This window comes from Silene latifolia, chromosome 3 (assembly GCF_048544455.1).
Source record: "Silene latifolia isolate original U9 population chromosome 3, ASM4854445v1, whole genome shotgun sequence".
Taxonomy (NCBI): domain Eukaryota; kingdom Viridiplantae; phylum Streptophyta; class Magnoliopsida; order Caryophyllales; family Caryophyllaceae; genus Silene; species Silene latifolia.
In genome coordinates this window covers 121918802-121932187 of record NC_133528.1, presented here as the reverse complement: position 1 = coordinate 121932187, position 13386 = coordinate 121918802, and the positions used below count along the sequence as shown (strand labels likewise).

The 13386-nt window shown below is 38.5% G+C and overlaps 2 protein-coding genes across 2 annotated transcripts; one reads left to right on the top strand and one right to left on the bottom strand.

The window, feature by feature from the left end:
- Positions 1-413: 413 nt before the first annotated feature.
- On the bottom strand, positions 414-1158 carry LOC141649610 (protein FAR1-RELATED SEQUENCE 5-like). The gene is made up of 2 exons (XM_074458295.1): positions 719-1158; positions 414-522 (listed from the first exon to the last, which is right to left on the bottom strand). The coding sequence occupies exons 1-2, from the start codon at positions 1156-1158 to the stop codon at positions 414-416; spliced, it is 549 nt and encodes a 182-aa protein (XP_074314396.1).
- Positions 1159-10197: 9039 nt separating this feature from the next.
- LOC141649609 (uncharacterized) lies at positions 10198-12074 on the top strand. The gene is made up of 4 exons (XM_074458294.1): positions 10198-10491; positions 10579-11238; positions 11500-11629; positions 11842-12074. The coding sequence occupies exons 1-4, from the start codon at positions 10198-10200 to the stop codon at positions 12072-12074; spliced, it is 1317 nt and encodes a 438-aa protein (XP_074314395.1).
- The last annotated feature ends 1312 nt before the right edge of the window (positions 12075-13386 follow it).

Sequence of the window (13386 nt, the reverse complement as noted above, 5' to 3'; positions counted from 1 at the left end):
TTGCAAGTCCTAGAGTTGTGTCCTTGGCGGCCACATGTTTTGCAAAAGACTCTTCTCTTTTCCTCTCTTCTTTAGGGTTTTTAACATTTGTGATTCAATTATCTTGCCCTTGGTCCTACCCTTGTTTTTAGATTTTTTAGGAACATGAATCACCAACTTCTCAGGTATTTTGCAGTCCACGTTGTTTTCTATTTCTTTCATCTTGTCTTTCTTCTTTGCTGGGTACACTTCATTACTAATCATATCCAATCTAATATCTCTCGGTTTTTCAATCAAAAGCTTCATGTCGTTATCATTACACTCACTACGCCGACACAAGAATAAACCTCTTGCCACAGCTCAAGACTCAAACTTTTCCTACGAAAAACTTTTGAGAGACATCTATCGATTTGCCATCTTTGTCAAAGACAAGCTTACTCATTGCAGCTTTTGTCCATCTTTGCGTTATGTACTTTTCGTATTTTCTCAAAATCTTGGTTGTGTAGAATCCAAAGGCGGTGCACTGCACAACAAGCCCATTCTCTGAAACATAGAACAGGAACAAGTAATCTCCATGTTATCTGGTGAATATGCTACGTTCCATGACTTATTTGGCATCTGCAAGTCTGTTAGAATATATATTTTTGTCTCATCAATCTTCTCCACATCTTTAAAACGGCAATCAGACAAAGCTGCAACCAATTCTGTTTGGAAGTCTTTGAAAATGTTGTGCGAGTACATTTCAGAAGCATGGACTTCAAGGTTTGACTTTGTTTTCCGTGGGATTTCAGAGTGTTTGTTGTCACTGTTCAATTTGGACTGCCTGTGTCTTTGTGCTTCCAAGGCACTCTCATAGCACACCCAAAACTCAACAAGGGTCAAATGAGGTGTGAGGAACCTGTCAAAAAAACTATTTTCACTCTCAGACCTAGAAGTAACCCTCATCAAGCCAGACATTGAAACATCTTTAAAATAGGCAGGGATCCACTGTTCCCTGAGATCGTACAAATATGAAAACCACTCGTGTTCTACAAGTTGATAATCAGTCATTATCTTCCCCCATTGTTCTTCGAATTTATCAGGCTCAAGTTGGTTGTTCCAAACACACCTATTGAGCCTGGTCTTAAAATCCTCATCTTGAAACAGTTGATAACTGACTTTCTCTCTTAGTTTCTTCATTATGTGTCACATGCACATTCTGTGTGTTAACTCCTTAAACACTTCCGGGACTACCGACTTCATTGATTTGTCGTGATCAGTAATTATAATTCTCGGTTGGCACCCGCCCATTGCTTCCAAAAATGTCTTGAACAGCCATGTATAACACTCAATACTTTCATCACCTATCAACCCAGCTCCAAACGTTATGCACCTTTTGTGGTGATCAACTCCTGTGAAAGGCACAAACACCATATCGTACTTGTTTGTTCCATATGTAGCATCTGCTGATAAAACCTCATCGAACAGCATGTAGTTCTTTATGCAGATCGGATCTGCCCAAAACACTCCAGCCAAGCACTTGTTTTCATCTACTATAAAATCAAAGTAAAATGAACTGCATGTGTGTTTTCTCCCAATAAGATTTTCAACAAACATTTGTGCATCAAAATTACCAATGTAGGTTTTTATGTCCCTGACAAAGTTTTTGAAATCAACCTCAGTAGCCCCAATGTTGTCATAACCTCCACACAGCTCCTTCCAACCTCTATAGGCTTTCACACCACCTAGTTTTAGCACCTTTACCTTTGTGACAAATTGCTTCTGTACCTCTGTCATTTTTCGGTTTTCTTTCAAGAATATTGTAGATTCAGGCAAAGCAAGTGGATGGTTATGCGCTTCATCGAATCTGGTAACAATATAAGTTCCATTTTCTTAGTATTTAAACTGCAATAATGCACGACAGTCAATTCTTGTAATCGGCCTCACACGGCTTATGTCTGTCACATCAGATTCTGCATCATTCTCAGCAGTATCGGTATCAGTATCAGTCCTCTTCCTTTTCCTACTTTATTTTACACCTTGCCTATTGCAGACAACATTCCTTAATGCAAAACTGTTTGGTAACTCATTGCCTTTAATCCTTTTTTGTTGTTGCAAGTCTTGGCGTAAACCCACAGATTGTACAATATTCTTTGTAGAATAACTCTGCTGATTCTAGCGTTTCGAGTACTTGTCCTACTTTAGGTTTCTTTTCCTCTGGACAGAATGGAATGTACTGGAGTGCATTTAATGTTTCAATTATTGTCCTTGGTGTTTTAAAGTTGTTATTTGTAGAAGAAGACGTAGTTGCATCACTTCTACTCATTGTCTGGTTCAACAGTAGTTAAGTAAGTAAGTATATTGAATATTATTGCATCAATAATGCAGTAATCCAATTCTAATATGCTCTACAAAGATTGGCAATTTATTTCGTACAAATAAAGGTTCGTATATAATGTATTTCTGCGAATGTCCATTATCATGCCTTTAAAGGAACATTTATTTTACTGCTAATGTTCATAGGAAATATTGTTGTCCATTTTTATATAGCATATATATAGTGTATTGAATGCTAATGACATTAAACAAAGAAATAGTCATAATATTATTTCATTAATATTAGAAAAATATTTACAAAAGCCATTTCAGGCTTTCAAAATGGTAAAGCCTACTAAGGCTTATACTGAAAAAAAAAAAAACACAAGATAATACCTAATAACAATAAACAGAAGATAACACAACATATTTCTAAACTAATCTAACAGTCGGAGTCATAATAACCCTCATCCCCAGACTGTTCCTCAATTTCATATTCTTCTTCTCTTTCCTTTAAAAATTGTCGTTCTTGTCTTTTGTGATGTCTAATTATTTCTGCACAACTAGACATAGTCGTGCAGATGCAGAATCTGTCAAGGAGCCGATTATTCTTTATGATAGTTATCACACCATTTTCATTTCCGTGAACCGCGCCTCGGTAATAATCCCTCTCCTTTACCTCTGGCTCGTTCCCTATAAGGAACCACTTTGACCAGCCCTTGCACACCATGGCCATGTTTTCTTTTCTTCCCTCCCAAGTCGCTCAAACAAAATCTGGAGCAAAGGCTGAGTAGTAAGCAAATGATGTAAATGACGACTGGGAGATGGTACATCCATCTCCACAGGAATGTCATCTCCATCAAACCAGTTTGAAGAAAACTAGCTTACTTTCCATTCCCTATAATGGGCCATGAAATTTTGTTTGTAAGCATCATTCTTGTAGGGAACTATCAGGCATTTTGAGTAGTCCATTGTTTTTTTTTTTTAAGAAAATTAAGTACTTTTCTGAAGAGATTAAAAGTTTTGGTTATTGGAAAAGGTAGGATGGAAAACTAGTTGTGTACTCTTGGGTTTATATAGTAGATTAATTGATTATAAGAGATTAAATTCTGTGAACAGTTGTGTCTTTTCAACTGCCACAAACATAATCATGGTAATTAATAAATTGGGTGAAGTTATCTATGTTAGTTAAATCTCTTGCATAAAACAGTATATGCACACTATAAAAATACGTAATGGACATTTGAATTAAACTGAAAGCACATTTATTTTCCAAATAATGTTCCATGTTCTTTTTTAAATAATTTAATGTACCTTTAAATATAATATAATGTACATTTTTCAAACAGTGCTTAATGATATTTTAGTTGCACCTAATTATCAGAAAATGCAAATTATGAATATAGATAGTGGATAATTTATTTGATGGAACATGTTTTTTTATAATTATTATAATGTACATTTAGAATTAATATTCAAATTAATGTGAATAGTTGTGTTTTTTCACCACTTAAGCAAGTTACAAATCGTCATTTGACATATTGAACAGTTGCAAGACCACTTGCAAAAGGTAATAATTACTTGCACATCCTTGTTATATATAATGCACATTTCACTAAGACTGATTAGACATTTCCTTATGAAACGTGTACAGCACAACACAACACATTATTTTTACATGCAAAATTACTTTTCAGTTACTTCAAATTGCACACTTTTCCTTTCTCATTATTTTTAGTACATTTTTTCTCACCACAAAGTACATTTGCATTTATCATCCTCCTAAAATCAAACAAACAAACTATAAACCCTAATTTAACACTTTTCATTATAAAATTAATGTTTTTGTGGTTCTCATACATTAAATCTAGTTAACTAAATTTAATCAAATCCGAAATTAAGTTGAATTTAATCAAATTCAACTTTAACATCATCATAAAATCAATTCAACAACGATTCAGAAAGGAATTAAATAATATTGAATGAACATACCTCAATATTGACTGTAGAAAACAATAATTCCAGATGAATAACCAAATCAATTCCGATTTTTCTTACAAAGTTTTGATCTTGAAATAACTGAATAGCTGATGAATGCAAAAGTTTGAACAAATTGACTCTAATTTGCGCTTCGAACACAGCAATTGATGATGAATAAATGATTTTAGATCACTAAATTTGATATCGAAAGACAAAAATTTACAAATTAAGGAAGGATTAATGATCAAATCGATTGATTTTGTTTCGTGTGGTTTGATTTTGTTACGTAGGCTTGATATTGCTGACATGTACAGTTTTATTTTTTGTTTTCCGTTAAATTTTAAGAGAAACGCGCGTCTAATCTCAGTCGTCAGTTTTATTTGATGGACGGTTGAGAGTTGTTGTCACGGTTCTCACGATAAGCCCCGTTTTCACCGGAACTCTACCCTAATAATAATAATAATAATAATAATAATAATAATAATAATAATAATAATAATAATAATAATAATAATAATAATAATAATAATAATAATAATAATAATAATAATAATAATAATAATAATAATAATAGTAATAATAATAATAATAGTAATAATAATAATAATAGTAATAATAATAGTAATAGTAATAATAGTAATAATAATACAGTAATAGTAATACAGTAATAGTAATACAGTAATAGTAATAATAATAATAGTAATAATAGTAATAATAATAATAATAATAATAATGATAATAATAATAATGATAATAATGATAATAATGATAATAATGATAATGATGATAATGATAATGATGATAATGATAATGATAATGATAATGATAATAATAATAATAATAATAATAATAATAATAATGATGATGATGATGATGATGATGATGATGATGATGATGATGATGATGATGATGATGATGATGATGATGATGATGATGATGATGATGATGATGATGATGATGATGATGATGATGATGATGATGATGATGATGATGATGATGATGATGATGATGATGATGATGATGATGATGATGATGATGATGATGATGATGATGATGATGATGATGATGATGATGATGATGAAGTACTAGAGAACCTGAATAGTTGAGTTGTTTTAGCCTTCTTGTAGGCTATTAGAGGATAGATCTTGTAAGATTACTCCTTTTTATATTCCCTTTATGGAAGAATAAAATGGAGATATTTTTCTTGCAAAATAATAATAATAATAATAATAATAATGGGCGATTTGCGTGCGACTAGGTTTTGTGACTGCCATCCGTCAGTTCGACTACTACCGCCGTCTCCAACCGCCGTCTCCAACCGGTCATTGACTCGCCGTCAGTGCCTGGTTTCGCTGGAGGTCAGTGATAGGTTGTGGGTGGGTTTTCGCGAACGTTGGGGTTCGACTGTGCTTCACCGGTGTTGTCGATAACCCCTGCCACCGCCCTTTAACTTTTAGACCTCACGTCGTCGGTCATTGTTGTGGTGGTTCTCGGAGTTGGTGTCGCCGTCGTCAGTTCTTTTTCTTCTGGATCGTTGCGTTTTAGGGTTTTTGTTAGGGCTTCATTTTCTTTTTTCTTCTCTTCCCTGGCCTGGCCGTTGATGGTGGTCTTCGTGGCAGTGGTAATCTGCCTCATCGTCATCGGTTGACGCCATCTCAAGGACCTTCTTTCTCCAGGTTTTTTTTACGCGGCAACTGTTGGTTATTTTTACGCCGTCGGTTCTTTTCCTCTTGTTTATTTTCTGGTCGGCCGCCGACCAACACTACCTGTTGCTCTAGTTGTGGGTGTCGTGTGTGGAGGGCTTTCATAGTTGTAGTAGTTCTCTGGGGTGGCTGGTTTGTGGTGGTTGTTTGTAACGGTTTTCTTTAAACCGTTTGGCGTTGCTCTTTGCTGTCGTTTGAAGTACGGGGTTGCTGGTGGTGTTCAGTCCGCTAGGCTGCTGGTCTGCTCTTCTTTTTGTGCCTATTGCTCCTTGTGTGTGGCCTGTTTTGTGGTTATCATCCGGGTGGGTTGTTTTGTGGCTATATTGTTTACCGTACAGGTAGGAGGAGAGTTTTTTTTTTCTTCATGCCTGAGCTTGTGCGGTACCATTGTCCTTTTTCGGGTATTCATGGGTGTCGGGATGGTTTTGGTAAGGGCATAACTAAGGCTGCTTGGCAGAAACATTTACAGTACCGACATTGTCATGATGGTGCGTTGGACCTTACGCGTCAGACTCTTACTGATAGTTTGACTGTTTATTCCAATGCCGAGAGTTCTTTGAGACGGATGGGGCTCTGGTTGTGTGGGGTGTGTTCTAAAACCCGAACTACTCGAGCTAGATGTCGGCATAGTCGGGGTGATATACTGATGCATCCGGAGTGTGTTGATGGCCTTTACACCTTCCATATTTATGGTATTCCGAGACCTACGGCTCCTTCTACTTCGGTTTCTTCTGATGATAGTGTTGAGCTTGTTCAATGGTCTATATCCTCGCTTGATCGCTTATTATTGTTGGGCCTTTGCACAGTGAAATCTATTCCTCCTAAGTGCCGTCTTGGGTTTGCTCGGGCTTTGAAAGGGGCTTTGGATGATGTGGCTGATTCCCTTAGTGATCTCTCCCGCTGGGTTCGTTTTCTTGTTCTACCACTTTGTTTGCTCAAGACTTTCGCTCCTCGGAGTAATCATGAGTGTCGGACTGCTATTCGGCGTCAGCATTAGGAGAAGAGTATTGCCATTGCTATCCTTCCTTGGAGTGTACCTGGGGGGGGGGGGGTTGCAGTTGTTGCAGGAGTGTTTTGATGAGGGTCCTTCTTCGTTTCATATGGTTGAGGATATGGATTTGAGTGAGCTTAACCTCCGCTAATGTCGGCGGAAGATTTGTGATGGCCACTATACTGCTGCTATTCGAGTGCTTTCTTCCTCTGGGGTCGCCCCATACTCCGATGCCACTCTTGTGGCCTTGCGTGAGAAGCATCCTGTCGCCTCGCCTCCTTCATTGCCTCCTCTGTCTGGGGATCATCATCCTCTGGTTGCTTCTTCGGCTGTGGTTTTGGATATGATTCGGAGTTTCCCTCGCGGTACATCTTGTGGGCGGGATGGTTTTCGGGCACAACACCTTATGGACTATTTGAGTGGCGCTGCTGTGGCTATCTCCGATGATTTGATCACTTCTATTACTAGGGTGGTTAATCTTTTTCTTGAGGGCTGGTGTCCTCTTCCTCTGGGTGAGTACATTGCCAGCGCCCCTCTCACGCCACTTGTTAAACCGGATGGTGGGGTTCGTCCTATTGCTGTTGGTACGGTCTAGAGACGGCTTGTCTCTAAGGTTGGTGCTTTTATTGTTGGTCCTTCTTTATCTTCTTATTTTGATGGGCTTCAGTTTGGGGTGGGCGTGTCCGGTGGAGGAGAGGCTATCTTGCATACCTTGAACCGGCTTATTGAGGCTCGGGGGGCTGAGGTTGGGCTTTCTATGTTGCTGGTGGATTTCCATAATGCCTTCAACCTTGTTGATCGTGAGACCATGCTTCAGGAGGTCCATCGTCGCTGCCCGGTTCTTTCCCGTTGGGTGGAGTTTTGTTATTCCAGCCCTGACCGTCTTTTTTATGGGGAGCACTGCTTGTAGTCTTGTCAGGGTGTCCAGCAGGGTGATCCGTTGGTCCCTTTGCTTTTCGCTTTGGTTTTGCATCCATTAGTATGCAAGATCCGGGACTCTTTTGACCTCACTATGCAGGCGTGGTACTTAGATGATGGCACCATTGTGGGTGATACTTTGGAGGTGGGGAAGGTCTTGGATTTGATTATGGTGGATGACCCTCGTTTTGGATTGCATCTTAATGTCTCCAAGACGGAGGTCTTTTGGCCTGTTGAGGATCCTCGGAGTCGACTTCCTGGGGTTTTCCCCCCTTCTATTTCTCGGCCATTGCGTGGTGTTACGATTTTGGGTGGACTGTCGGTGCTTGTCTTTGATTTTAGCAGTGAGATTGTGGCGAAGAGAGTAACCAAGACCATTGAGCTAATGGATCTGGTTCCGAGGATTGAGGACCCGCAATGTGAGTTGCTTCTTCTTCGAGCTTGTACTGGTATTTCCAAGCTATACTTCTCAATTCGTACTTGCTCCCCTAGTGTTTTTGGGTCTGTCCGTCTTCCTTTTGATGTCGCTCTTCGTTCTAGCTTGGAACGTATTGTCACCGCGTCAGGGCCGAGTTTTGGGGATTGGCAGTGGCGCCTTGCTACATTCCCTTTTCATCTTGGTGGTCTTGGTGTCTATGCGGCGGGAGATGTTTTATTTTATGCTTTTATTGCGTCTCGTTTGCAGTCTGCTGGTTTGCAGGCTAAGCTCCTCGGCCCTTCTGGTATTGTAGCTGCTGGCCCTGCTTTTGATGATGTCGTGCAGGTGTTAACTGCGACTACAGGCTCTGGTATTTTAGGTAATCATTGTGAAATTGCTGCCCCTAAACTTATGAAGAAATTGGCAGACATTTATTTCGCGACGGTTGCTACTGCCTCAGAGTCTGTTTTCTCTTTAACACCACGCCAGCTTGCTTTTTGGCAGTTTCATCAGGGTTCTCACTCCTCTGATCGGTTACGTGCGGTTCCTATCTCGGGGTTGGGTCAGACTATGAACGGGAGGACTCACCATAGTGTGCTGGGGTATCGTCTGGGTGTTCCGTTATTCACGGTATCTAGACCCTGTCCTGCTTGCTCTCGGGTTTTTGCTGAGGATGTTTTTGGGGACCACATTGTTTCTTGTACTGGTACTGTGGGCGTTAAACATCGGCATAACCTTGTCCGGGACACTCTTTTAGACATCTGCTATAGATCTGGTCTTACTGCGGGAAAGGAGGTTGATATCGGTTTGGTTGATGGACATGGTGGCTCTCTTCGTCCTGCGGATTTATTGCTTTATTATTGGGACAGGGGGCGTGATGTGTGCGTCGACTTGACAGGTTCTTCTCCTTTGACTCGAGGCGGGATGACGGATTTTGTGCCTGGCCGGGTTGTCGGCGATCTTTGCTCAAATGAAAGTGTGCTAAGTATGGGGATTTGTGCACGGTCGCGGGTTATGGTTTCCTTCCTTTCTCTTTCTCTTCACTTGGGGAGCTGGGTTCGGATGCTGTTGCCTTGCTCAAGCGGATCCAGAAATTCTCGGTATCTCAGGGTGCGGGGGCTCGGGTGGCCGCTTATATTTTTACTAGACTTAGCTTTGCTATTGCTAAGGGTGTGGGAGCCCAGATTGTCTCTCGGCTCCCCACCAATTTCATGTAAACTTTTATTTTTCTTTTAATGAAATCTGCGCGCATCCTTCCATAAAATTAAAAATAATAATAATAATAATAACAAGAATAATAATAATAATAATAATAATAAGAATAATAACAATAATAATAACAATAATAATAACAATAATAATAACAATAATAATAATAATAATAATAATAATAATAATAATAATAATAATAATAATAATAATAATAATAATAATAATAATAATAATAATAATAATAATAATAATAATAATAATAATAATAATAATAATAATAATAATAATAATAATAATAATAATAATAATAATAATAATAATAATAATAATAATAATAATAATAATAATAATAATAATAATAATAATAATAATAATAATAATAATAATAATAATAATAATAATAATAATAAGACTCAGGGTAGCTTCTGGCTTTTTTATAACCCTTCCACTGTGGCTCTGAGTAATTTTGTCCTCCATGAACAACTCCTACACTGTGATGTCTTGTTTAGGGAAACCAATCAGACTATAGCTGCTACTTTTGTTTATGGACAGAATGCTCCTAGAGATAGGGTAGGACTGTGGGAAGAATTGGTTGCTATTTCTCGCACTCTTACTCAAGCTTGGATTGTCTTGGGAGATTTAATGTGGTTAGAAGATTAAGTGACAGAGTTGGCCCTAACCCTCCTTCCAACCATGATATAATGGAATTTAACTCTTGTTTGGCTCAGTGCTACTTGGATGACATGCATAGCATGGGGTCTGAGTTTACCTGGTCCAATAAACAGGATGTTACTACTAGAACCTGGGCTAGATTGGATAGGGTTTTGGTCAATCCTGACTGGCTTGCTTTATTTCCTTCCTCTTTTGCTACAAGCCTGCCCCCTGGAATATCTGATCACTCTCCTCTTTTGGTTTTTGTGGCTCCTCCTAGACATATTCAAAGGAGATTCAGCTTCCTTAATGTTTGGCAGGGTCACTCTGATTATGAAGGCTTAGTTGCTTTTGCTTGGCACACCCCTAATTGTGGATCCCCAATGGCTTAATTGTTTCACAAGCTCAAACTTGTAAAATCTTCTCTTCAGATTTTGCATAAGAACCACTTTGCAAATATCTCTGCTAGAGTTCTGGCTGTTAAGAAGGAATTAGATGCTTGTCAGAATGCTTTGCAGGCAGACTTGTTTTCTGCTTCCTTAATTGAGCAGGAACGAATTCTGACTGCAAAATATGCAGCTCTTAGTAAATTGGAAGTTGACTTGCTGTTTCAAAGGGCTAAGGCGCATAATATCAGGAAAGGGGACTGCTCCTTTAACTTCTTTTTCTCTAAAATTGCTCTTAGGCAGCATCATAGTTCTATTGACCTAATTCAAGATAAGGATGGGGTTATGAGATATGGGATTGATGCTATTAATACTGCTTTTGTGGAGTACTATACCAGTCTGCTTGGTGTGACTACTGAGGTTGTGCCAATTAGTGAGTCTCTTTTTGCTTCTGGCCCTAGGATTTCAGATGATGTTAGCGCTCAGCTTACTCTGCATGTTACTAGGACTGAGTTTAAGCAGGCCCTCTTTAGCATCCCTTCTAATAAAAGCCCTGGGCAGGATGGCTTCTCTACAGGGTTTTTTAAGCATTCCTGGGCTACTGTTGGTGATTCTTTATGTCTTGCAGTTGAGGAGTATTTCAAGACTGGGAAGATGAAGAGAAGGGTGAATGTTACTCTCCTTGCTCTCATTCCTAAGAAGGAGGTGCCTCTTACTGTCCAAGACTTCAGACCTATTGTTTAATGCTCATTAATTTACAAGACTATTAGTAAGATAATTGCTAATAGACTTCAGAAGGTCTTGCCTATGTTGGTTGGTAATGAGCAAGTTGCTTTCATTAAAGGTCGTAATATTTTTGAAAATATTATGATGTCGCAGAATTGAATCAAAGGCTATAATTAAGGGCTTGTTTCTCCTCGATGCTTAAATAAAGTGGATATCAAAAAAGCTTTTGATTCACTTCAGTGGGGCTTCATTAAGCAGATGTTGTATGGACTGGGGTTCCCTTCAAAGTTTGTTCAATGGACCATGGGTTGCATTGCTTCAACTTGGTTTTCATTGAAGATTAATGGCAATATTTGTGGATTCTTTCCTGGTAAGTCTGGGGTCAGGCAAGGTGATCCTATTTCTCCCTATATTTTTGTGTTAAGCATGGAAATCCTCTCTAGACAGCTTAGAAGTCTTCATCTCCTTCCCTATGTTTCCTATCATCCTAAGTGTGCTCAGTTTAGGTTAAACCATCTGATCTTTGCTGATGATCTCATGGTATTCATGAGGGGGATATCCCTTCTGTGGTTGCTGTTGCAGAGAGTTTCGATCAGTTTGCAAGCATTTCTGGTCTTTATGCTAATCCTTCCAAGACTAGCATCTATTATGGAGGGGTAACTGATGATATTAAGCAACAAATTGAGGCTGCCACTGGGTATTCTGAGGCTAAATTTCCATTTAGGTACTTGGGGGTCACTTTGAACCCAGGTAGGCTTGCCCCTGATATGTTTAGAGGCATGATGGATAAGATTCAAGCTGCCATTCACCGTTAGACTGGTAACCTTCTTTCCTATGCTGGTAAGCTTCAACTCATTAACTCAGTTTTATTTGGGCTTGAGAATTTTTGGTGCTTTGCTTTACTCTTGCCAAAGGTTGTCATTAAAATGGTAAATAAGCTTTGTAAGGATTATTTTTGGGGCATTCCTCTGGGCAAACGCAAGATGATATTTCAGAGTTGGTCTTCAATGTGCTTACCCTGGTAAGAAGGGGGGACCAATGGACTAAGCTTTGTAAGGATTATTTTTGGGGCATTACTCTGCAAATGGGTTTGGCTTCTAACTCAAAACAGAGAAGGGATCTGGGACCAATGGACTAAGTCCTACAATATGGTTCACTCCTCTATCTGGACAGCTCAGAGTAAACCACATCATGCTGAGAGTTGGAGATCTATCCTCAAAGTGAGGGACTGTCTGCTGGAACTATCAGATGGGCAGAGTGGTACTGAGGCAACCTTACTCTCTTGTGTGGTGAAAGGACAGTTTATTATGGGGAAGGCATATGACATTTTTAGGAGGAAACGAGGTAAGCTAGGTTGGACTAAACTTCTGTCTCATCCAGTAATCCTACCTAAGTACAAAGTTTGTATTATTCAGGCTACTCTTAAGGTGCTCTCTACTATTGATAGTTTTTGCACCCGTGGCTATCCTATGGTGAACCGTTGTTGCTTGTGTGAGGGAGGCATGGAATTTCATCGTCACCTTTTCTTCAGATGTTCTTACTCTGGGCAGGTTCGAAGATTAATGCTGCAATGACTTGGCTTGTCTGGTACTTGCTCAGATATTGACTTGAAGAACTGGTTGTATCTTTTGCTTAACCAGGGTTTACCTACTTGGAAACGAGTCTTGGTTGTTAGTTGTCTTGTTGGCTTGGTTTTCTCAATTTGGGAGGAAAGAAACAATCGAATTTTCCAGGGTAAAAAGAAGGGCCCTGAGGTTGTTGCTAAACACTTGCAGTGGGTTTTAAAAATGCGCCTATCCATTAGTCCTACTATTCAGTTACGCTCTTGGTTTGTAAACAAGTAGAGTAGTACTTTGCTTTCCTAGTGTGTTCTCTGTGGTGTTTTGTTTTTTGTAAGAGCTCTCTCATTTATTTATTTTCCCTACATGGATGAATATAGATGAGTACACCTTTCTTGCAAAAAAAATAAAAAAAAAAAATAAATAAATAAATAAATAAAAAATATAATAATAATAATAATAATAATAATAATAATAATAATAATAATAATAATAATAATAATAACAATCAATAACAATCAATAACAACAATCAATAATAATAATAATAATAATAATAATAATAATAA

Bases quoted from the DNA above. Each gene is read 5' to 3' on its own strand.
- LOC141649610 (XM_074458295.1), bottom strand. From the start codon at position 1,158: ATGAAGAAACTAAGAGAGAAAGTCAGTTATCAACTGTTTCAAGATGAG. The intron at 523-718 runs GTACTCGCACAA...TCTATGTTTCAG, and splicing joins GAAGTCCATGCTTCTGAAAT to AGAATGGGCTTGTTGTGCAG.
- LOC141649609 (XM_074458294.1), top strand. From the start codon at position 10,198: ATGGAATTTAACTCTTGTTTGGCTCAGTGCTACTTGGATGACATGCAT. The intron at 10,492-10,578 runs GTTGCTTTTGCT...TCTTCTCTTCAG, and splicing joins ACTCTGATTATGAAGGCTTA to ATTTTGCATAAGAACCACTT. The intron at 11,630-11,841 runs GTAAGTCTGGGG...TTGCTGTTGCAG, and splicing joins TATTTGTGGATTCTTTCCTG to AGAGTTTCGATCAGTTTGCA.